Source organism: Podarcis melisellensis (assembly GCF_964234715.1).
Source record: "Podarcis melisellensis genome assembly, chromosome: 16".
In the NCBI taxonomy this organism is placed as follows: Eukaryota; Metazoa; Chordata; class Lepidosauria; order Squamata; family Lacertidae; genus Podarcis; species Podarcis melisellensis.
The window spans coordinates 1,357,716-1,383,925 of record NC_138533.1 but is presented as its reverse complement, the minus strand read 5'-3'; the positions used below and the strand labels follow the sequence as shown (position 1 = coordinate 1,383,925).

Below are 26,210 nucleotides of genomic sequence, written 5' to 3'. Positions count from 1 at the left end.
TAATGACACTTAGTAGAGGCTAAAGAAGGGAAAGTTAGAATAGAAATTTGGGAGGCTTTGTATTGCTTAAATCAGATCTATTCCGATTTTTGAAATCATCAGATACCATATATTTAACAAAAGAAGATACACTGAAAGTACCAGGATGATAATCCCGGATGGTAATAATTGCCTGTAAATTGTTATCCAATCCAGAATAAATAATAGACAATGCAGTTCAAAATATCATTCCCCTACAGTTTAATAGGCTGTTCCAGGCAGTTAGGTCAGAAGTGCAAATATAGGACTGACCCAATTCTTGAGTAGGACAGTTATTGCACCTTATATGATATAGAACAAGTTATAGCAGATAAGGAAATAGATTACCCCACAGCAGACAATTCGAAAGAATATTATGGTGAATGTAAATGCTTATCCATCCACAAAACAATTCTTGCAATAATATTCTCATAACTGGTACATTTTATCAACTCCTTACATGATATCACCGAAGAGCTCAGGAGAGGGAGGTTTTTCAAATGTCATTGGACTTGAAAACACAAGGTTTTGCGAAGAAATGCCAGCAATATTGAGATCTCCAGGCTGATAATACTTGTGGAGAATGGGAAGAGGGTCCCTGATACTACATTTAGCATTTGGAAGCTTGCTCACTGCTTGAGGCAATAGCACAAATACTAGCACAACTAACACCATCATTTTCTATTAAAATCTGATTTCTAGAAAGAATTTCACCTATTCCAGCATTGCTGTTCAAGGAGCTGTGAATCCTGGAATTAGAGTCAAATGGCTACTTATTCAGCAGGTGTGACGATTTGCATTTCAGAATGACAGAGTTCTTCCTGTCTCTTTCTCTTTTCTGAATGGGGCAAAGGGATATGGATGGTTTATTCAGTGCCAACCAATTGTTTTGCTCATGGCCATGGGCACTCCCCACGAACTTTGAAAACAAGGAGAATTAATCATAGTTGATTTGATAATTACAGAGGAGATAATCAACTTATTCCGAACTGCAGCTTCTCCATGAAAATGTTCAGTTGATCATGCCTAATTGAATACAGTGCCTACTAAATTGAAAGGGACTTAAATTATTCCTAGTTTGTCACCTTGATTTCCATGGGACCTAATTTCAACTCACTTGGTATGGAATTGATTCAAGCAAATATTATGCAGTGCGAAGTTGCAGCAAACAGACTGATGAAGTTGTGTCTGTTTCTAGCCTTAGTTCTAAGTGGGACAGGAAATAATACAAACCTATATTTCACTGTTGGTTTGTAATTTTGCTAGTGCCCACTACAGGTCAACAGGGAATTAATTGGAGAAAATGTAATCACAGTTAACCTGGTAATTAGAGGGGAAATAATCACTACTCAGACTTCTAGGTTCTCTGAGACATGAGAAAGAAAACATGTTTAACTCAGCATAATTTTCTCATCTACAAGAAAAATGAGCTATTCAAAAAGAGTCTTTCAAATAAAAATCATTGTGCAATATATTTATATGTAGAGATGTGTTAAAACTGTTTTTTTAAAAGCAGTTGTCCAACATAAAGCAGTCTCCCTTCTGTTTTCATCTAATAGGGGGCATACACCTCCCCAAACTCATGATATTTCATATGTGTGATCACTATGTCTGCCCAAATGAAACATTTTTACCAAGTTTCCCATATAATGGGAGCAGAACTTGCTGGTGTAGTTTTGTGATTTACAGGCCAAGCTCCTTATCTTTTTTAAAATCATCATTATTGAATTAAAATACAAATATATATACATACATAAAGATAAAAAAAGAAAAGATTAAGAGAAGAAAAGAAAAGAAAAGAAAAGAAAAGAAAAGAAAGGGGGACGTACAAAACATGAATTTGCATTATTATACAATCGTTAATTGAATTTCTAAATAAAAGACTTCCAATTCTTCTCATTGTACTTGTATTGTTATTTATGGTTAAAGCACAGCCTTTTATTACCCTAACAAATTAACATTTGCACATTGTATTTTACAAGGATCAGTTTAATTCCGCAAGGAGATTGTTATTTGGACAATAAGTTTTAAGGTAGTCTTTGAATATTTTCCATTCTTTGAATACTTTCTGGTTTGAGAGCCCTCTTTCCCCGTCATCTTTGCCAGTTCGAGGTATTCAATCGTAAGTCTCCCATTCTATTATTGTGGGTGGTGTTTCATTTTTTCAATTTCTTGTCACTAATATTCTGGCTGCTGTTGTTCCGTACATAAACAATGGTCTTATATCTTTTCTGATTTCCACTGACATTATTCCTGGGCGGAAGGCTTCTGGTCCTTTTCTGAATGAAAATCTCAATAGCTTTTTGAATTCATTATATAATTTGTCTCAAAATTCCCTGATGGCTGTGCAATTCCACCACATGTGTAAGTATGTCCCTGTCTCTTTTTTTGCACCTCCAGCAGGCTGGTGATCTACAATAATAATAATAATAATAATAATAATAATAATAATAATAATAATTTATTTATACCCCGCCCATCTGGCTGGGCCTCCCCAGCCACTCTGGGCGGCTTCCATAAAAACCAAAAATACAATAAAATATCACACGTTAAAAACTTCCCTGAACAGGGCTGCCTTAAGATGTCTTCTGAATGTCAGGTAGTTGTTTATCGCTTTGACATCTGCTGGAAGGGCGTTCCACAGGATGGGCGCCACTACCGAGAAGGCCCTCTGCCTGGTTCCCTGTAGCTTTGCTTCTCACAATGAGGGAACCGCCAGAAGGCCCTCGGCGCTGGACCTCAGCGTCCGGGCAGAATGATGGGGGTGGAGACGCTCCTTCAGGTATACTGGACCGAGGCCGTCTAGGCCTTTAAAGGTCAGCACCAACACTTTGAATTGTGCTCGAAAACATACTGGGAGCCAATGTAGGTCTTTCAAGACCGGTGTTATATGGTCTCGGCGGCCGCTCCCAGTCACCAGTCTAGCTGCCGCATTCTGGATTAGTTGTAGTTTCCGAGTCACCTTCAAAGGTAGCCCCACGTAGAGTGCATTGCAGTAGTCCAAGCGGGAGACAACCAGAGCATGCACCACTCTGGCGAGACAGTCCGCAGGCAGATAGGGTCTCAGCCTACGTACCAGATGGAGCTGGTAAACAGCTGCCCTGGACACAGATTTGACCTGTGCCTCTATGGACAGCTGTGAGTCTAAAATGACTCCCAGGCTGCGCACCTGGTCCTTCAGGGGCACAGTTACCCCATTCAGGACCAGGGAATCCTCCACACCTGCCCGCCTCCTGTCCCCCAGAAACAGTACTTCTGTCTTGTCAGGATTCAACCTCAATCTGTTAGCCGCCATCCATCCTCCAACCGCCTTCACTCACACAGGAGTTTATACTTTTGGGGAAGTTTTGCTGGAGTGTGATGCCATCTATAAAGCATTTTCATTATGTGCTCCCTAAGATTATAATCCTCTATAATCTTTCCCATTGCTCCATATAAATATTATATCCAAGATCTTGTGCCCATCTCACAATTACAACTTGAACTTGCTCTTCTTTCACTTCCCATTCTAATAAATGGTTGTATATTCCTGAGATATGCCAGCAAATTTGGAAGGCTCAGCAGTGGCCAGAGGTTTGGAGAAGATCAGTCTACATCCCAGTCCCAAAGAAGGGCAGTGCCAAAGAATGCTCCAACTACCGCACAATTGCACCCATTTCACATGCTAGCAAGGTTATGCTTAAAATTCTGCAAGGCAGGCGTAAGCAATATGTGGACCAAGAACTCCCAGAAGTGCAAGCTGGATTTTGAAGGGGCAGAGGAAACAGAGACCAAATTGCAAACATGCGCTGGATTATGGAGAAAGCTAGAGAGTTCCAGGAAGAAATCTACTTCTGCTTCATTGACTATGCAAAAGCCTTTGACTGTGTCGACCACAGCAACCTATGGCAAGTTCTTAAAGAAATGGGAGTGCCTGATCACCTCATCTGTCTCCTGAGAAATCTCTATGTGGGACAAGAAGCTACAGTTAGAACTGGATATGGAACAACTGATTGGTTCAAAATTGGGAAAGGAGTACGACTAGGCTGTATATTGTCTATCTGCTTATTTAACTTATATGCAGAATTCATCATGCGAAAGGCTGGGCTCGATGAATCCCTAGCCGGAAGGAAAGATCGTGAAGCTGAGGCCCCAAGACTTTGGCCACCTCATGAGAAGAGAAGACTCCCTGGGAAAGACCCTGATGTTGGGAAAGATTGCGGGCACAAGGAGAAGGGGACGACAGAGGCCGAGATGGTTGGACAGTGTTCTTGAAGCTACAAACATGAGTTTGATCAAACTGCGGGAGGCAGTGGAAGACAGAAGTGCCTGGTGTGCTCTGGTCCATGGGGTCACGAAGAGTCAGACACGACTAAATGACTAAACAACAACAACAACGACATATTCCTGAGATATGTTTTCCTTTATTGTGAGTTAGCTCTTTTTCAAACTTGGATGTTTCTTTTGACAGACCATCTCTCTTGTCTAAACTCAATCTTTGATTTATTTGAACGTATTGGAGCCAGTCTGTCAAGTGGCTTTTAATTTCATCTTATTTTTTTAGCATTGGCTCCCCGGTGTGGCAACAATAAGCTCCAAGGAATCTATAAGGCCTCAAAAAAAGAAAGAAAGACATCAAGAAACAAACAAAGACTAACACAAAGTTGTGCTGGCCTTTCAGGCCTATGAAATGGCACAATTGTGGTCAGATTCCAGGATCAATCCTATCACTAATTCAGGATGATGGTAGTGATGATGATTTTATTGAATTTACATACCACCCTATACCTGGGGGTCTCAGAGCTGTTCACAGAACATCTGGCATCAAATGGTAATGGTACCTTAAGAAAGGTATTCATTTCCTAATCTCAGTCCATGGGGCCATCAGATAATAGGAACCATTGCATTTTCTCTGGTATTCGGGGCCCAAGAAAAGGAGATTTATTCCATAGATACATAGGCCAACCATTAAATTATGGTAATGACTAAATCCTGCTGTTGATTTTTTAAATATATATATATATATATTCAGAATATAGCAACATTCACCTCACCATCACTATTTCCCTTAAGAGAAATATTTTAAAAATGTTTAAAAGCTTTTTTTGCGGGGGAAAACAATCCTGCTTTTCTTTCATGACACTAGACTTATTCCGGTTGTTGTAAAAATTACGTTATGACAGACCCAATCCTGAGATATCAGAACACCAGGCCTGCTACAGAGGCAGTTTTCTAATTTAGCTGGGGTGTTTGGACAGCTCCAGCCAAAGATCTGGTGAGCCTTCTTGCCCTAGTCCAATCAAGACATTACCTTTTTTTCACCAAACATTTTTCTCCACTCAAATGTGGATGAACACAAAGCATGCCAAGCACGCTGTCCTGAACTGCAGGCCCAAAGAAGGGTTTGAGCAAAGACATGAGAATGGCCAGAAACAATCCTTTATTAAAGGAAGGTGTAAACTAACAACAAAGCGTGCAGAGTCGCACATTTCTTAAAGACACGGGACAAGAATTATGGAATATTATTCCAATATGTGATCACAAGTGGAGAGACTTGTGGACACAGATGCGAGAATTTACTATTACTCAGTCTGGAGAAATGGTGGAGGGAATTAATGGATTAAAATTTATAATTAAGAATAAAAAACCATTTCTGACATTTACCAATAATAATAATAATTTGGGAACTCCTCTTGGACTTTTCATGGGGAAAAGAAATGAATGACTTTGAGACACTTTGACTTAAAATAAATATTATTTAACAGAAAGTAGATAACATGGTGTTATCCTGACTAAATGTCTTAATCCCCCTCCTCCACTTTTTCTGTAACCAACAGATGGAAAATCATTATTTCCCCCCTTTAATTGTTTCTTTTCTTTTCTCAATCATTTCTCTTCTTTCTTTCCTGTCTTCTTTGTGCTTCTATCTCTTTCTCTTCTTCTGTCCTCCTTTTCTTTTTTCTTTTTTGTTGTCTCTCTCTTTCATTTTCTTCTCACGATTGGGGCTGCAATAGTGGTGTAGCTTAGCTGAGGATAAGTATATTTGGTTGGAATTGCATTGTGAGTTTCATGGATGACAAGGTAGATATTTAGCTATGACTAAATTTCCATTGCTTACAATGCGGTTAAGTGATGAATAACGTTAGTTGGGTGGAGTACCACATTACAATGATGATTTTTTCCTCTGTATTAGCTGCTCTCTGTTGTTCAGCTCAGGCCTCACCATAATTATATAGCTTTTCGGGAAAAAGATACAAACCAGTAAGCCTGCACTGGAGGACAAGATGGAGAAGATCTCCACAGCCACCATGTATTTCCCCTTAGTACTCAGGTAGGTGGGAACAAAGGACAACCACACACTGCAAAAAACCAGCATGCTGAAGGTGATAAACTTGGCTTCATTAAAACTGTCAGGCAACTTCCTGGCTAGGAAAGCCACACTGAAGCTGACAATGGCTAGGAAGCCCAAGAAGCCCAGCACGGAGTAGAACATGAGAGGTGAACCTTCACTACATTGTAGCACAATTGCATCATGCATTGTGTGCATGTCCAAATATGGGAATGGAGGAGAGATTGACAACCCCACAGTACAAATAATGGCTTGAATCAGGCAGCAGGAAAGAACAATTGAGGTGGCCAGGTGTTTCCCCACCCATTTTCTCATTTTAGACCCTGGCTTGGTGGCACGGAAAGCTATGACAACAATGATGGTTTTAGCCAGCACACTTGATACAGCCACAGTAAATATGAAGGCAAAAGAAAGTTGTTGGAGGAGGCAGGTGGCCTTCTCAGGTTGGCCAATGAAGAGCAAAGCACAAAGGAAGGAGAGCATGAGGGAGATGAGGAGAGTGTAGGTGAGGCTCCGGTTGTTGGCTTTGACGATGGGAGTGTCCCTGTGCATAATGAAGATTCCCAGCACCAAAGCTGTGATGAACGACAAGGAAAGAGCAAGGAAAGCCAAACTGAGGCCCAATGTTTCCTCATAGGACAAGAAGGTTATATATTTTGAAATACATGAATCCTGGTCATTGTTTGGATATTGTCCATCTGGACATTGAAAGCAGGCATCCAGGTCTGAAAAAAGAAAATGTAGTTTTCAAAACACGTTTCATTTTGTTGTACATGCTCTGATATTGGAAAAACCCCAATGAAGGCAAATTGGTCAAAACATGATACAAATATTGCACCCAAATGCTAAGAGCTCAGTGGTACAGGGAAATACTACTGCTGCTTTTTGTCCATGATAAAATGGGAGTAATGCCTCTGCTGCCATCTTGCCTGGACGTATATATCAAAATATTTATTTTGTTTTAGTCAAGTGGCATAATATACAGCTGTATATTACATATATCAGATTGTATTCTCTTAAACATCACCATCAAACTGAAATGATTTATGGAGGAAAGGATCATTGTGTTTGGGTTGTAATATAGATTTGTTAAGTATAATTGGTTTAATTCACACTGGAATGGGACTGCCTTTTTGCATTGGTGAAAGGGCTTAACTTGAAGATTCCATTGCAGCCAAAGAACAGCAAGAAGAGCTCTCTTTGTTTTATAACTGAGTTGATAACTGGTTGTTGTTCTCTAGCAGCTAAGATCAGGTGACAAAGGCTTTTGATGGCAAATCTCCCTTTTGAAGGGAGTTGCCTTTGGGTTTCTTTGTTCTCAAACTCTGTGGAGTAAGGGTGTAAATGAAGCTCTCCAGAGCGATATTTGTTGGCTTTGATTCTAAAATGAAGTTATTTCTAAGTTGGACACAACAAGGTATTGTATTTATATTTTTGACATATATTTGATGTTTTGAAGACATGTAAGTAAACTTGTAAATTTATTCCAAAAGGAATTTGTTTTCATGTATCCATTCACTTCAAACTGTTCAATATTAGCATCACCAATAAAAATTGCCTATTCATTCTTCCTGAAATAATACAAGTACTGAAAACACTGTTAACCTTCAGAATTCACTTTTCTCTGAGCTTTGTTATCGAGTTCTAATCCAAAAATTTGTAGGAAAATATATGGAAAACTGAACTACAAACGTTTTTTAGAATCATTAGATAAATGAGTGTCAGCCTTATATGGATCTAGTGGACTACATGCAATACTTCTGAGAACTTGATACATTATCATGCTTACCCTTCTGGTTGGAGATCTTTCCTTCTGGACATGGAAGGCAATCATAGCAGCAAGATGGCTTCCCCTCCTTCTTGCCCTTTCTATAACCTGGATGACAATTGTCATTGCACAGAGAAATGGGAAGCGACTGTCCATAAAAGAAATCACAGAATATTTTAACATTCAAAAAATAGCTTTAGATAATTTGTATGATATAGTAAAAGCTATGGTTTTCCCAGTAGTGAGGTATGGAAGTGAGAGCTGGACCATAAAGAAGGCTGATCACCGAAGAATTGATGCTTTTGAATTCTGGTGCTGGAGGAGACTCTTGAGAGTCCCATGGACTGCAAGAAGATCAAACCTCTCCATTCTGAAGGAAAACAGCCCTGAGTGTTCACTGGAAGGACAGATCGTGAAGCTGAGGTTCCAAGACTTTGGGCACCTCATGAGAAGAGAAGACTCCCTGGAAAAGACCCTGATGTTGGGAAATATGGAGGGCACAAGGAGAAGGGGACGACAGAGGACGAGATGGTTGGATAGTATTCTCGAAGCTACCAGCATGAGTTTGACCAAACTGCGGGAGGCAGTAGAAGACAGGAGTGCCTGGCGTGCTCTGGTCCAGGGGTTCATGAAGAGTCGGACTTGACTAAGCGACTAAAAAACAACAGTGATATGGTTTAATCTACAGTTGAGAACGAGATTGATGTTGGCATGGCATAATAAAACTGCTTGAGTCTTAGGAGTTACTTTCTGTGCAGTAGGACTGATTGAACTTCCACCTTGGTTGTGCTTAAGATAAACGAGCCTCATCTAGCTGACATGAGAAAGAGAAGAAGAAGAAGAATTTGGATTTGCTTTCCCGCTGTATCACTACCTGAAGGAGTCTCAAAGTGGCTAACATTCTCCTTTCCCTTCCTTCCCCCACAACAAACACTCTGTGAGGTGAGTGGGGCTGAGAGATTTCAGAGAAGTGTGCCTAGCCCAAGGTCACCCAGCAGCTGCATTTGGAGGTGTGGGGAAGCAAACCCGGTTCACCAGATTACGAGTCCACCACTCTTAACCACTACACCACACTGGCTCTCAAAGAAGCAAAGTTGGTTCCAATTCTGAAGAATAAACCACTTTTTAAACTTTGGGGAAATAATGGGAACCATCTGAAAAGTTTCATGGATCCTTACCTGATAAAAGATATTAGGCCATACAATGGCATCCTCATCAATAGTGAATGCTTGGGGAGCATCTGGGTCTATGCTTCCAACTCTGACTCTAAGAAAAGATTGATTTGGAAATGTGACCCAATTTATAATATCAAATCCAGATTGTAAGGCCCCATTTTGATCAAATGAAACCTTTTCCCCAGCACTGTTGTTAAATGAAACATTTCGTAGAAAACGTTGGAGCTAAAGGGAAGAGTTAAAGAGAGAGAGAGAGCGATCTTTAGAGAGAAGCAGGGCAATAATACAACACACTTCAAACTAGGATTAATGGGCTCTTTAAATGATCAGTACAAGATGTTGCAGTTCATTGTTCCAAGCAGGAAACAACTGATGTTCTCCTCTATGGTACTGTGGGCTCAAGCAGGGCAAACCCCCTTGTTCCCCCATGTTCCTTGTCTTCTGGAGGCTACTGAGCATGCTTCGGTGTGTGTGGGGTTGCTTTCTTATATTATTAGAAATATGTGCTTTTTCTGCGTATTGTGGAGTTCACCAACATGAAAAACAAACTTTAGCCACAGTGACATTAACCAAACACTATGAAGGTGCAAAGACCAGCTTGCTCATTGGGCACTTATGATGCTCAAAATTGTCTCCTGGAACACGGCAGGCGGGTTCACCTACCTGCCCAGAAGTCTGGATAACTATTTCATCAAGCATTTGACTTTATCATGCTCCAAGAAACTTGGATGACCAAATATCTAGTAAAAGGTTGATATCGTGCATTCAAATTAGAGGCCACTGCAGGTCTTGGTCCTGAAAGAAAGAAGGCTGGCTCTGAAAGGCATGTCATTAAGTTGATATGCTTAGGTATTTCCAAAGTAACCAGTGTTTAATGTGTTTACTGTGAGCAAGAAACACCAGAAAACAAGTTGAAAAATAGATCAGTCAGAAACCAAGTTTGCAGCTGCCCCAAACCCAGACTTGGCAGAGAGAGGGACCCCTCTTCTTTTGTTTATTTTACCTGCCATTGCAGTTTGATGAGAAACTTCTTTCTCTGTCCTCCTGCAATTGCTTTCTTTTTGAAATTGGACAAATCCATGGACTGCAGGGCATGAACTATAGCAAAAACAGCCAGGTAGATGTTGTAACTGTGAGCAGTTGCACTCATTTCAAAAAGTGATGCTGGAAGAGTGTCTAGCTTCTCGTTTCCTGTGCAGAATTCCTCATTTGCCATGTCTACTTTGGTGTCAGGGAGAAGACAGGTAAATGTATGTTCCCAGAATACTCTAAGAAATTTGTCTTCTCTTTCTGAAATGGGGTTCCTGTTCTGAATAAATTTATGGAATCCTAACACCCCTTTAGAGTGAACTGCAAAAGACAGAGCACCATGGATGAAGTCTATATCCCACTGTCTTTGCAAATGAAATGAGGTGAAATCCATTTGAGCTGTCATAACCAGGAGTTTGGTATTCTTTAGGCCTCGACTGAATTCCCAAAACTGGATCAATGTCCTCAAGACAAGCATGGTCTGAATTTCACCATGCACAACCACCACACTGGCAGTGCTCGCCATGATTCCCACAGTCATGTTGATCCCCTTGCCCACAATTTCATCAAAAGCACTGGAGGATCCTTGTCTTGGTAAACTTTCTACGAAGGCAAAGCAGATGCCTTTTTGGGAGAAGATGGGAAGCACATTCTGCACAAACCTCTCTCCATTCTCATCATCCAGATAAACCACCCCAATCCATGTCCACCTGAAATGAAGAAGTAACTGGAGAATCCCCATATATTGGTGAGTCCCATTTGGGAACATCTGTTGGATGAAAGCCCCTTGTTTTTCAGTATCCAGGACTGGTGCGGAACCATATGCAAGCTGAAGACACATTAAAATAAAAGAGTATGTTCTCATATTATCATGATCATGTAGGTAGATGTGTGTATCTCTGGCAATACAGCCACTGTACTACCAAATCATAATGCTTCTCACAAAATATCACCTAAGAAGCATCAACATTTTTTTTTTGAACCTTCTGCCAATCTAACCTCATCCTAAACTCTGGTGGTAGCATTAAAAGGTAAAGGTAAAGAGACCCCTGACCATTAGGTCCAGTCGTGGCCGACTCTGGGGTTGCGGCACTCATCTCGCTTTATTGGCCGAGGGAGCCGGCGTACAAATTCTGGGTCATGTGGCCAGCAGGACTAAGCCGCTTCTGGCGAACCAGAGCAGCTCATGGAAAAGCCGTTTACCTTCCCGCCGGAGCGGTACCTATTGCTCTACTTGCACTTTGAAGTGCTAGGTTGGCTGGAGCTGGGACTGAACAACGGGAGTTCACCCCGTCGCGGGGATTCGAACCGCGGACCTTCTGATCCGCAATTCCTTGGCTCTGTGGTTTAACCCACAGCGCCACCTGCGTCCCTGATGGTAGCAATAATCAATGCCAAATAGAGATTTCTATTTCAGAGCCTATATACACTGTACTTTTTTTATAAAAATTATAAAAAAATAATCCCAGTCTTCAGACAGCACTGAGTGTCTTTACCTTTGGGTCACTACAAACAATAGCACTTCCCCCCACCATACGTTGGTGACACAGCTGTGTATGTTCCAAGAGGTGTCAGGTCTCATCACAAACATGTCTTAGATGCAAGGTTGGTGGATCCCCTCCTATTTCTGAAGCACACTCAGGTGGATTGTGGGAGGGCCTTTTTTGCCACAACCCAAGGGGCATGCTGAAGGCTACACAGAGCACAAGAGAAACACAAAGTCCTGTTTCACGAGCAGCAAACCTCTTTATGCCGAATGGACTTGAGATAATGTAGACATTCTCCCCATTGTCATTTTTTCCTGCAAGGCTTCCAGTGTGATTTCAGCCACATCCATTTTAACCTCCAAACCACATCTATAATGCAAGAGAAGCACTCCGTGGTTTGCTCATATATCCTGCTCATGAGCAAGGCTTACCTGTGGCATCTTGTAATTGCTCAAGATGGTTGCCATATGGAGGCAGACATTGGAATTAGGTCCCCCGATGACTGCTACTGGATTGCTCCGGGTGTCACACTTGTAGTTTGGGATTAATCTTTCCTGAGCCGAGAGAAGTTCCATTGAAGCTTGATAGGTTGCGCTTGCACTGAACTGGCTATTATAGATCTGGAAGCCCAGGGTGATGTTGGGTAAGAGTTGAGGGTTTAAATTGATTTCCCTTACAGCAAATGCCAAGGCCACGATGTGCTGGTAGAGCTGGGTCAGTACCCTGTAAGGAGAGTTACATGCCACAAAATGGTGCATCTGCTTCAGGTTATATTGGGCACAATTCTATACGATACAGACTTAACGATATCAAGCTATGTATTACAGCTCATATACAGGAAAGAGTCAGTGGACTGTGGTCATGCATCCACTGGCATTTTATCCCCTTTACTCTTCTCAATATGCATCTAAAAATGGCACTTGGTAGAGGCTAAAGAAGGCCAAGTTAGAATAGAGGTTTGGGAGGCTTTGTATTGCTTAAATCAGGTCTATTCCAATTTTTGAAATTATCAGATACCTTATATTTAGCAAAAGAAGATATACTGAAAGTACCAGGATGATAATCCAGGATGGTAATAATTGCCTGTAAATTGTTATCCAATCCAGAATATCTAATAGACAATGCAGTTCAAAATATCATTGCCCTACAATTTAATAGGCTGTTCCAGGCAGTTAGTTCAGAAGTGCAAATATAGGACTGACCCAAGTCTTGAGTAGGACAGTTATTGCACCTTGTATGATATAGAACTATTATGGCAGATAAGGAAATAGATTACCCCACAGCAGACAATTCGAAAGAAGATTATGGTGAATGTAAATGCTTATCCACAAAGCCATGCTTGCAATAATTTTATCAGAAAAGGTACATTTTATAAACTCCTTACATGATATCACCAAAGAGCTCAGTGGAGGGAGGTATTTGAAATGTCATAGGACTTGAAAACACAAAGTTTTGCGAAGAAATGCCAGCGATATTAAGATCTCCAGGCTGATAATACTTGTGGAGAATAGGAAGAGGGTCCCTGATACTACATTTAGCATTTGGAAGCTTGCATACTGCTTGAGGCAATAGCACAAATACTAGCACAACTAACACCATCATTTTCTGTTAAAATCTGATTTCTAGAAAGAATTTCACCTATTCCAGCACTGCTGTTTAAGGAGCTGTGAATCCTGGAATTAGATTCAAATGGCTACTTATTCAGCAGATGTCACGATTTGCATTTCAGAATGACAGATTTCTGCCTGTCTCTTTCTCTTTTCTTAATAGTGCAAAGGGATATGGATGGTTTATTCAGTGCCAACTGATTGTTTTGCTTGTGGCCATGGGCATTCCCCAGGAACTTTGAAAACAAGGAGAATTAATCATAGTTAATTTGATAATTACAGAGGAGATAATAAACTTATTTAGAACTGCAGCTTTTCCATGAAAATGTTCGGTTGATCATGCCTAATTGGATATAGTGCATACTAAATTGAAAGGGACTTAAATTATTCCTAGTTTGTCACCTTGATTTCCATGGGACCTAATTTCAACTCACTTGGTTTGGAATTGATTCAAGCAAATATTATGCAGTGTGACGTTGCAGCAAACAGACTGATGAAGTTGTGTCTGTTTCTAGCCTTAGTTCTAAGTGGCACAGGAAATAATACAAACCTATATTTCACTGTTGTTTTGTAATTTTGCTAGTGCCCACTACAGGTCAACAGGGAATTAATTGGAGAAAATGTAATCACAGTTAACCTGGTAATTAGAGGGGAAATAATCACTACTCAGACTTCTAGGTTCTCTGATACAAGAGAAAGAAAACATGTTTAAGTCAGCATAATTTTCTCATCTACAAGAAAAATGAGCTATTCAAAAAAGAGTCTTTCAAATAAAAATGATTGTGCAATATATTTATATGTAGAGATGTGTTAAAACTGTTTTTCAAAAGCAGTTGTCCAACATAAAGCAGTCTCCCTTCTGTTTTCATCTAAAAGGGGGCATACACCTCCCCAAACTCATGATATTTCATATGTGTGATCACTATGTCTGCCAAAATGAAACATTTTTACCAAGTTTCCCATATGATGGGAGCGGAACTTGCTGGTGTAGTTTTGTGATTTACAGGCCAAGCTCCTTATCTTGGTGAATTATTTTACAAAGACTAGATAGTCACATTGTTTTCTGAAGTGGACATTTAAGTACAAAAATGTTGCTCTTGCCTATATTCTGTGTGGTTTCTTCAGAGCAGAAATTTATTGGTAGTATTGAAATTTCCTTAGAATCAGAAAATTGTAGGGTTGGGAGGGAATATGCAGGAAGATGCAACTGTCCCAAGCAGGGATCGAACCTGTGACACAGACTTTATCAGCATCATGCTCTAACCAACTGAACTATCCAGCTGGATGATAAACTACCTTTTACCCAGTTATATTACCCAACAGGCCTTGCTGTATCAGACTGGGAGTCCATCTAATCTAGCCTCCCATTCCCACATAAACCAGTTCTTTATATGGCACCCACAATACCAATGTAAGTTGAGCACTTATATACCGTTGTAGAAAAAATTGGGGTTATCTGTCAAAGAAACATGAGTGGAGGCAAGAACCAGGAGAAGAAAAGCAAGGAAGACCTTTATTTGTCTGTTGAAACAGAGTCCCCTCACAAGGAGATGAGGACTCAGAACAAAGGTGTGTAGCAGCTTTTAAATACATTAGAAATTTTGCAGTCCCTTAGCCAAAGACCACCCAAAAGACAGAAAGAGGTGGTCTACAACAGAAATTCAAGAGTGCAGCTTGTCTCTCATTTGTCAAGATAATCTGATAAGGTTTGCTCGTTGCCCTCACCTTGGCCAGTCTGGGCCATGCTGTTGAAATAGTAAATACCTTAGTTCTTGAATCCGGTTCACAGACTTATCCTATTCATACACAAAATATGCCCTTTGGACAGGATTTGAAGGATCTGTAAGTGGAAAGAACTATTCAGAGAGGTATTTCCAAGACATTTCCTTCTGCAGAGGAAATATTTGGGGCCATTAAGAGTCAAGATGGCTTCAGGATTTCTCTCCTGTACTATTTAAGGCATGTGGTTTAAGGAGAATAGAAGAGAAGAGAAGAGAAGAGAAGAGAAGAGAAGAGAAGAGAAGAGAAGAGAAGAGAAGAGAAGAGAAGAGAATTTATTATTTATACCCCACTCATCTGGCTGGGTTTCCCCAGCCACTCAGGGCAGCTTCCATCAAAATATTAAAATACAGTAGCATATTAATAATAATAATAATAATAATAATAATAATAATAATAATAATAATAATTTATTATTTATACCCCGCCCATCTGGCTGAGTTTCCCCAGCCACTCTGGGCGGCTCCCAATCAGTGTTAAAAACAGTACAGCATTACATATTAAAAACTTCCCTGAACAGGGCTGCCTTAAGATGTTTTCTGAATGTCAGGTAATTCTTTATCTCTTTGACATCTGATGGGAGGGCGTTCCACAGGGCGGGCGCCACTACCGAGAAGGCCCTCTGTCTGGTTCCCTGTAGCCTCACTTCTCGCAATGAGGGAACCGCCAGAAGGCCCTCGGCGCTGGATCTCAGTGTCCGGGCTGAACGATGGGGGTGGAGACGCTCCTTCAGGTATACAGGACCGAGGCCGTTTAGGGCTTTAAAGGTCAGCACCAACACTTTGAATCGTGCTCGGAAACGTACTGGGAGCCAGTGCAGATCTCTCAGAACCGGTGTTATGTGGTCCCGGCGGCCACTCCCAGTCACCAGTCTAGCTGCCGCATTCTGGATTAATTGCAGTTTCCGGGTCACCTTCAAAGGTAGCCCCACGTAGAGCGCGTTGCAGTAGTCCAAGCGTGAGATAACTAGAGCATGCACCACTCTGGCGAGACAGTCCGCGGGGAGGTAGGGTCTTAGCCTGCGTACCAGGTGGAGCTGGTAGACAGCTGCCCTGGACACAGAATTAACCTGCGCCTCCATGGACAGCTGTGAGTCCAAAATGACTCCCAGGCTGCGCACCTGGTCCTTCAGGGGCACAGTTACCCCATTCAGGACCAGGGAATCCTCCACACCTGCCCGCCTCCTGTCCCCCAAAAACAGTACTTCTGTCTTGTCAGGATTCAACCTCAATCTGTTAGCCGCCATCCAACCTCCAACCGCCTCCAGGCACTCACACAGGACCTTCACCACCTTCACTGGTTCTGATTTAAAGGAGAGGTAGAGCTGGGTGTCATCTGCATACTGATGAACACCCAGTCCAAACCCCCTGATGATCTCTCCCAGCGGCTTCATATAGATATTAAAAAGCATGGGGGAGAGGACAGAACCCTGAGGCACCCCACAAGTGAGAGCCCAGGGGTCTGAACACTCACCCCCCACCACCACTTTCTGGACACGGCCCAGGAGGAAGGAGCGGAACCACTGTATGACAGTGCCCCCAGCTCCCAGCCCCTCTAGACGGTCCAGAAGGATGTTATGGTCGATGGTGTCAAAGGCCGCTGAGAGATCCAGCAGAACTAGGAAACAGCTCTCACCTTTGTCCCTAGCCCGCCGGAGATCATAAACCAGTGCGACCAAGGCAGTTTCAGTCCCATGGTGAGACCTGAATCCCGATTGGAAGAGATCCAAATGCGTCCGTTTCCTCCAGGCGTGCTTGGAGTTGTTCAGCAACCACCCGCTCAATCACCTTGCCCAAGAATGGCAGATTTGAGACTGGGCGATAGTTGGCCAAATTGGCCGGGTCTAAAGATGTTTTTTTAAGAAGCGGTTTAATGACCGCCTCTTTCAGCGGGTCTGGGAAGGCTCCCTCACAGAGGGAAGCATTCACCACCCCGCAGAGCCCATCGCCCAGCGCTTCCCGGCTCACTTTTATCAGCCAGGATGGGCAAGGATCAAGGAGACAGGTGGTCGGTTTCACTCGTCCAAGCAGCCTGTCCACATCCTCGGAGGTAACAGATTGGAATTGATCCCATATAACAGGACCAGACAGAACTCTAGCACTCTCCCGCCCTGGCCCTGCTCCCACGGTGGAGTCTACCTCCTTCTGAATCTGAGCGATTTTATCTGCAAAAAACTTTGCAAAAGCATTGCAGGAGCTCTTGGGGTCCCTACCAGGCCCCGGTGGTACAGGTGGTTCCGATAAACTGCGAACCACCTGAAAAAGTCTCCTGCTGCTGTTTTCTGCAGATGCAATGGAGGCGGCGAAGAAGGCCCTCTTCGTCGTCGCCATTGCCACTTGGTAGGCTCGACGTTGAGCTCTAACCCGTGTCCGGTCTGATTCAGAATGAGTTTTCCGCGACCGGCGCTCTTGCCGTCTCAACTATTGTTTCATCACCCTCAGCTCCGGGGAAAACCACGGGGCTGTCCGGGCTCCATGCAATCGGAGAGGGCGCTTCGGAGCCAGACAGTCAATTGCCCTGGTTAGCTCCGCATTCCAGCGTGCCACCAGGGAATCAGCTGAAAGGCCATCAGCTTGGGATAAAGCATCCCCTACCACTCTCTGGAAGCCAATTGGATCCATTAAGTGGCGGGGGCGGACCATCCGAATCGGTCCCACCTCCCTGCGGAGGGGAAGGGTTGCGGAGAAGTCCAGTTGCACCAGGAAGTGATCTGACCATGGCACTTCTTTTGTTTCGCTTTTAGTTAATGTCAGATCACCGACATCCGTAGAGGTAAACACTAAGTCTAAGGCATGTCCGTGGCTATGAGTTGGGCCAGACTTATTCAGGGACAGCCCCATGGAGGCCATGCTTTCCACGAAGTCCCGAGCGGCCCCTTGTAAGGTCGTGTCGGCATGGATGTTAAAATCCCCCAGGACAACCAAGCTAGGTGTCTCCAGGAGCATATCCGCCACATTAAAAGCTTCCCTAAACAGGGCTGCCTTCCGATGTCTTCTAAAAATCTGGTAGTTGTTCTTCTCTTTGACATCTGTTGGGTGCCACTACCGAGAAGGCCCTCTGCCTGGTTTCCCTGTAACTTGGCTTCTCGCGGGGAGTGAACCGCCAGAAGGCCCTCGGCGCTGGACCTCAGTGTCTGGGTAGAAGGATGGGGGTGAGGACACTCCTTCAGATATACTGGACCGAGGCCGTTTAGGGCTTTAAAGGTCAGCACCAACACTTTGAATTGTGTTCAGAAACGTACTGGGAGCCAATGTAGGTCTTCCAAAACCGGTGTTATGTGGTCCCGGCGGCCGCTCCCAGTCACCAGTCTGGCTGTCACATTGTGGATTAGTTGCAGTTTCTGGGTCACCTTCAAAGGTAGCCCCACGTAGAACACATTGCAGTAATTCAAGTGGAAGATAACCAGAGCATGCACCACTCTGGCAAGACAGTCCGTGGGCAGGTAGGGTCTCCACCTGCGTGCCAGATGGAGCTGGTAAACAGCTGCCCTGGACAGCTGTGCCTCCATGGACAGCTGTGAGTCCAAAATGACTCCCAGGCTGTGCACCTGGTCCTTCAGGGGCATAGTTACCCCATTCAGGACCAGGGAATCCTCCACACCTGCCCGCCTCTTGTCCCCCCAAAACAGTCCTTCTGTCTTGTCAGGATTCAACCTCAATGTTAGCCGCCATCCATCCTCCAATCACCTCCAGACACTCACACAGGACCCTCACTGCCTTCACTGGTTCCGATTTGAAAGAGAGGTAGAGCTGGGTATCATCCGCATACTGATGAACACCCAGCCCAAACCCCCTGATGATCTCTCTCAGCGGCTGCATGTAGATGTTGAAAAGCATGGGGGAGAGGACAGAACCCTGAGGCATCCCCACAAGTGAGAGCCTAGGGGTCTGAACACTCACCACCCCACACACACCACCTTCTGGACACGGCCCAGGAGAAAGGAGCAGAACCACCGTATAACAGTGCCCCCAGCTCCCAGTCCCTCTAGACATTACAGAAGAATGTTATGGTTGATGGTATCAATAGCCGCTGAGAGATCCAGCAGAACTAGGAAACAGCTCTCACCTTTGTCCCTAGCCCGCCGGAGATCATCGACCAACACGACCAAGGCAGTTTCAGTCCCATGATGAATCCCGATTGGAAGGGATCCAAATGGTCCGCTTCTTCCAGGCATGCCTGGAGTTGTTCAGCAACCACTCGCTCAATCACCTTGCCCAAGAATGGAAGATTTGAGTCTGGGCAATAGATGGCCATATTGGCCACATCTAAAGATGGTTTTTAAAGAACTAGTTTGATAATCGCCTCTTTCAGCAGGTCTGGGAAGGCTCCCTCACAGAGGGAAACATTCACACACACCCCACAGAGCCCATCGCCCAGCCTTTCCCAGCTTGCTTTTATCAGCCAGGATGGGCAAGGATCAAGGAGACAGCTGATTAGTTTTACTCATCCAAGCAGCCTGTCCACATCCTTGGAGGTAACAGATTGGAATTGATCCCACACAACTTGACTAGACAGGACTCTAGCACTCTTCCCGCCCCGGCCCTGCTCCCACGGTGGAGTTTACCTCTTCCCAAATCTGAGCGACTTTATCTACAAAAAAACTTTGCAAAATCATTGCAGGAGATCATGTGGCCCATACTGGGCCCCGATGGAGCAGGTGGTTCGGCTAAATTGTGAACCACCTGAAAGAGTCTGGAACCACCTGATGTATGTGTGTTTAACCTTGTGCACTTATGAACGTTCATTTTATTTATAACAAAAAAAATTCCTTCCAGTAGCACCTTAAAGACCAACTAAGTTAGTTCTTGGTATGAGCTTTCGTGTGCATGCACACTTCTTCAGATACCATCTTCAGATACTTCTTCAGGTATCTGAAGAAGTGTGCATGCACACGAAAGCTCATACCAAGAACTAACTTAGTTGGTCTTTAAGGTGCTACTGGAAGGAATTTTTTTTGTTTTGACTATGGCAGACCAACACGGCTACCTATCTGTAACTGGAACATTTTATTTATGACACTTTAGGATTCTTATAACAATGCTGATGTAAGTTGAGTGGTTACTGGGCACATCAACTAGTCACTGTCTGTGTTTTTCAGCTTCCTTATACATACAATTCTTCCATGAAGAGGGAATTTCTACATTTTCCAGTCAATATACATAGCCCCCAACAGGCCTTTGAGAAAACCTGTCCATTATCCAGTTGGTATGCATAGTCTGGAATAAACATGGTTCCCCACTCTATTTCACGTTCAGAAGTGTGCAATCTGTGTTCACCAGGCTGCTTCTTGCCCACTGCCTAATCTTACATGGCCCACAACATAACCTGTGATGGGTCAAACAGCATGAAGAAGGTTGGGCTCCAGATAATTTTCACATTTTTTTCTGCAGACCACTTTTCATGACTCTCAGCTGTTTTCCAGTCAGCTGAGCAGCACAAGGGGCATGGCTGGAAGAGGATGCTTTTGAACCTTCCATCTCCCAATTCTGATGGAAATTTCCCATTTATCCACCCCAGTGCTTTACTGGAATTAAACAAAACCCTACTGGAATTGTGAAACCTTAATTCATAAGATAACAATGGATATTTCCATTTGCATTATGAAATCCTAGCCCAATTTGGAATGCACACACAATCTTGCAAACTGGCTATCGTTTAAGAGCCTCTTTCTTTTCTTTTTGAAGACCACAAAGACCTTGTGGTCTTTATTTTATCTTTTACTGCTAGTCTTTTGATGACTTATTAAGGAGGATAAAATAGGAGGTGTTGCTGAAGTGTCATAAACATCCCCACACACACACCTTGTCTCAGAGGCTGCAATGCTGTGCTGGTTATTATCTCTCTTGCGATTATGACAATAACTATGATTACTTCTCCAGTTCTACAGAGAGTTCCAGTGTCCAGTAGCAAAACATCAAAGCGAGACAGAGGGTTGCTTTTAATATCACCTGCACCATTCAGAGCTGGGGCTTGAGGTGCAGAGGGCTGCATCAGTCTGATTGCTAAAACTTTGTATCGTATCACCCTGGCTTCAGTCTTCTGAGTGAGTGTACATTCAAGCCAGAGACTTGCCGATGTAGGAACAGGTTATTTGGTTTCTAGAAAGGAGGTTTTCATGCAGTATGGTGATATTTGTTGTGTTGGTATTAGTACTGCTTCCTCAAGCAGTGAGCAAGGTTCCTATTTCTAGATGCAATGTTAGTCGCCCTCTTCCTATTCATCACAAGTATCATCAGTCAGGAGACCTCATAATTGGTGGCATTATTTCTCATATCTTCCGTTTTTTAGATACGATTTGCTTCCAAACCCGTCCCTCTCCTGAACTTTTTGGTGATCTCATGTAAGGAGTTGGGTTTTCTTAAATGTACCATATCTATCCTGATAATATTTGTTGCTGGTCTGATTCTATTATAGTCTTCAAAATCTATGGGCCTATTTGCCTGTCATATGGTTGGTTGTATTCAATCTGTAGATGTTACAATGCCTGGGAATTTTATCCACATTGGTCTAAAGAGATGGCGGGGGGCACTTATAGCTTCCTTAAAGGAAAAAAAAATTAATGATAGCCAGTATCAGTAACATAGTAGATAACCTGGATTTAAATATATTGCATGTGCTATTTAAAAGCTACCAAAAGAGGCCTATTGTTTGAATAAAATGCATGCAAGTCAAAAGTTGATGTGTGAATGTAAAAATCAATTCATGTGTTCTTCAACCTTGGCCATATAGTGCAAGAATGTTTAGTAATTGAGTATTGACTTGAAATCTCTAGCACACTCATTTTAAGGTGGCAATTTCTTTCATTTTAGAGTTCTGACACAGCACTACCAGCACATCCTGGCCTTGGTTTTTGCTTTAAAAGAAATAAATGAAAATCCCCAGATCTTAGCCAACATCAGCCTGGGTGCCCATGTCTGTAACAGTGAATTCAGTGCAAGATCCATATATCTTGCCTCCATGGAACTTCTCTCCACAAAGGGCAAGTTTTTTCCTAACTACAAGTGTGATATCCATGAAAATCTGGTAGCAGTCGTTGGGGGACCTAATTCTGATGTTGATCTCAACATGGCAGATATGCTGTATAACTACAAGATCCCACAGGTAAGTTGTTCACATAAAGTACAGGAATTTAGAGAGCTATTGTCTATCCTGCTTTCTTCAAAGTGAAGTTTTTCTTGTGGAGATTATAAAGAGGGTTTGAGATAAATCGGAACACCTTTTACTCAGTTTAGGCATCACATTCTGTCCAAGAAAAAGAGTAGCTACAGTTGATTCAGAGTTGGCTATTCTGGTATTCATGTGCATAACCACTTACAGGGAAATAAAGAAATTTTCTACATTCTTGAAGGTTTTGTTACTGCAAATATTGGCTAGGATCCAAAGGGCAACTAGCTTCTGATAGGCCAAATATTATTTTTTGTTTTCTTTCAGTTTTTAGATCTGAGGGGACTTTCAGAAACAATTTGTGGAGCAATATATTTGTTGGATATGAGCATCTGAGGGATGGAGAGAGGGATGGAGAGAGGGACATTTTAAAAAAAATATATAATAAAATGTTCATTTATTTATTTATCCACCCATTCATCCATCCATCCCCCACATTATTCCCAGACAGGGACTCAATGTGGCTTACAGATAAAAAACACAAATGGCTAAAAACATACAAAAAAAGGCGAAAGATTTATACGATCTGAAGAGAAACCCTTGTGGAGTATCTACCACAGCTTGGTAGCAAATCTTCTGTGTGGATGCATTAAATAACAATAGTATCATATAGTGATTATTTGCAGATAGAGCAGAATCTATCAGTGCAACTGGGAGCAAGGGTCATTTTTTTCTAACACTCTTCCACCCTGGAGTTCCCCATGCCCACTTCTACAAATGGGAGCGGGGCTCTCATTAGCAATGCTTGGTTTGTATGGAATACTGCAATGGGGAAAGAGATCACCAAAAACGATCTCATTTCCAATACAGCTGATGGACCGTAAGCACTGGATCAAACCGAATGTCTATGCCTTCTTCAGTCTATCACACCTGTAGGAACTGAGAAGATTTTGAATCATCATGGTTCATAGATATTCACTTAAGTAACAAGATGAAATCTGGATGGGATCTCGGTAGATATTTGGGGAGATGCATAAGCATTTTGTATCACATACCCCAACTCAAAATTTGTTTTACTTTGGAAAACATTGTCTTAGAAATAACTTTTCCATCTCCTCGTTGTTTAGCTCTCATATGGCTCTGCCCTAATAACAGATAACAAAATGCAAGGAGTTTTCTTCCACCAGATGTTCCCAAATGTGGACCATCAGTATAAGGGCATGCTCCAGTTACTGCTTCATTTCAGGTGGACCTGGATTGGCATTCTTTATTTGGATGACAGCAATGGTAAGAGATTTGTACAGAATGTACTTCCCAAGTTCTCTCAGAGTGGCATCTGCTTTGATTTCATAGACAAAATCCCAGAACCAACATTTGCCAGCAATGCCGAAGTAATGGTGGACTATGGGATTCAAATTGTAAAGGTTATCATGGGTAGCACTGCCACTGCTTTGGTTGTACATGGTGAAATTCAGACCATGGCTTATGTGAGAACAACAGTCTGCTCCTCAACATATTTTGATATACCAGTGAAAACAAAGGTCTGGATTATGACAGCCCAGATGGATTTCACATCACCTTCCTTTCCAATAAGTTGTGGCATAGAGTTAATCCATGGAGCCATATCCTTTGCAATACATTCCAGTGAGTTGCTAGGATTCCAGAAACTTCTTCAAGTAAGAAATCCTACCTTGACAAAAGGAGATGACTTTATCAGAGACTTTTGGGAACATGCATTTAAATGTTCATTCTTAAAATCCGTAGTAGACCATGTGGACAGCAAAATCTGCACTGGAGAGGAGAAGCTGGAAACTTTACCTGCAACAGTTTTTGAAATGAGCATGACTGGCCACAGCTATAGCATATACAATGCTGTCTATGCTGTGGCGCATGTTCTGCACAACATTGAATTACTCAAATCCAAGCAGAGAGCAAATGCAAATAGAGGGGGATGGACACAACCATGGCAGGTAACATCCTCAGCAGATTAATGCATTATTATCCACATCTGTAGGTGCAAAACTAATCAGAATGTGTAGGAAACTGAATTTTAGGAAGGTCTCCTATAGCTTCTATTTCACAGGAAATGCACCAGTCACTCCTACTAGTCACACAGCATTGTTTTTCTGCATCAAGGTGGGAATATATACATTCCTGGTTAGCAAGCAGTGGGGCAAAATGAAAGAGAACCTTTGTATGTGTAGTCCTGCTGCCTGTGTCCTCCAGGGCAGAAAGTGGGGTGGTTGTCCTCATTATTTTTCCTGTGCCAGTTCCAGCTCTGCAAAAGAGAGGCCCATATTGGAACCTTCACCAGGAAGTCCACCAAATTTTGGATCCCTTATTGGTTTCGCCCCACTCCTACTCTCAGAATGCCTTATATCCAGTTACCAATAATTTAGCCCCACATGACTTAATGGGTCTTGCTTCTGCATATAAAGGCATTCAACATTCATAATGGTTGCAATGTGTAAAGAAGCACCTCGACATCTCTGCCCCCCCCTTACCTTCCTTTACAGGGTGCTGTTTTGGCACCTCCAGATCATGTTTTTCTATTGCACATACAAGATGATTTCCTCTCCTGATTCTTTCAAGGCATTCACATGCAATGACCCTTTCAGTACTGTCTATGGCTGCAAAAGTTTCGGGACAATCACGTTGCTTCATTTCCACACTTATCCTGTAACTTCCTGCTGAAATCCTGTAACTTTGTACACCACAAACATTCTGGTTCTTTTTTTGCCCCGCTTTTGTTGTGCTGTTAGCCCCCCCCCCCCCAGACATCAGTATTGGGGAAGCATCACAGAACAAACTAACCCCAAATAAATTCACCACGAATGCACTGTTATTCAGTCAAGAACATGTTGCAGAATAATCCTGCAATAAAACAACAGTTTGGAGGGAAGCGTTTTTGTTGTTGTTGTTGTTTACTTTATCCCTAGTTCTGGTTTGGTTTTTTTAAAGGCACTCTCATGGATTGAATTTGTTGTTGTTAAACTGCTCATGGATTGAATTTGTTGTTGTTAAACTGCTCATGGATTGAATTTGTTGTTAAAACAACATATGTCCTTGAATATTTAGACTTTTCAATATGGTCAGTCTGCACAAAGCTTCTAAAACACACATTAATCACAGTACTCAGCTGTGGAATATTGCCACCACCATGGAATCTTACATTTTAATACCCTCTGTGATGCTTTGTTCTCTGTGTCTTTTCTATCCTACTTTAGCTCCACCACTACCTGAGATATGTTTCGTTTAACAACAGTTCTGGGGAAAAGGTATCCTTTGATGAGAATGGGTCATTAGTTGCTGGATTTGATATTATAAATTGGATCACATTCCCAAACCAATCTTTTCTTAGAGTGAGAGTTGGAAAAATAGACCCACAAGCTCATACTGGCAAAGTGCTCACCATTTCTGCAGATGACATTATATGGCCCAGCAAATTCAACCAGGTAGGGTCTGTGTTCATTTCCAGATATATCAACCGTTGGATGAACTGGACATGGACGAAGGGATTTATTTCCTTCATGAGCACAAATCACCCTTTGTACGAGATAAGTCAACCAGTGCTGACTATATAAGTTATTAAGGCATGTCAGCTCATTAATGTTAGGGTGGGTGCTGTGTGTTAGGGTTAGTCTTGAAAAGTGAGTCAGAGTCTGTGTTACATCTTGAATTAGTTGAACAACTGAAATTTGCTTTGAACTATTCTATCTGTATCTGTACATGCAAAGCCTACAACATGTCTCTGTGTGGCTGGAACTGTATTACTGAAGCCTTATCTTCTCCAGCAGTAAACTGTTTTGGACCTTCAGCTGCCTCTGTGTGGTGTCCGGAACTGGGGACAGATTCAATTCATTTCAGCAATGCTAAAAAAGTGAAATACTATTTATATACTGTCTGTTGTCAGCC

The 26,210-nt window shown here is 42.5% G+C and overlaps 2 protein-coding genes across 2 annotated transcripts in view; one reads left to right on the top strand and one right to left on the bottom strand.

Moving 5' to 3' along the window:
• The window catches only part of LOC309358607 (C-type lectin domain family 10 member A-like), a 90,477-nt gene that overhangs the window by 21,632 nt on the left and 42,635 nt on the right, over positions 1–26,210 (top strand). The gene's annotated exons all lie outside the window — the stretch shown is intronic.
• Positions 6,161–24,959, bottom strand: LOC309358878 (vomeronasal type-2 receptor 26-like; the record flags this gene model as incomplete). The annotated part of the gene is made up of 7 exons (XM_081892146.1): positions 6,161–7,071; positions 8,136–8,262; positions 9,293–9,514; positions 10,293–11,147; positions 12,237–12,528; positions 23,529–23,697; positions 24,800–24,959. 7 exons carry the CDS (start codon positions 24,957–24,959, stop codon positions 6,161–6,163), a joined length of 2,736 nt encoding a protein of 911 aa, XP_081748272.1.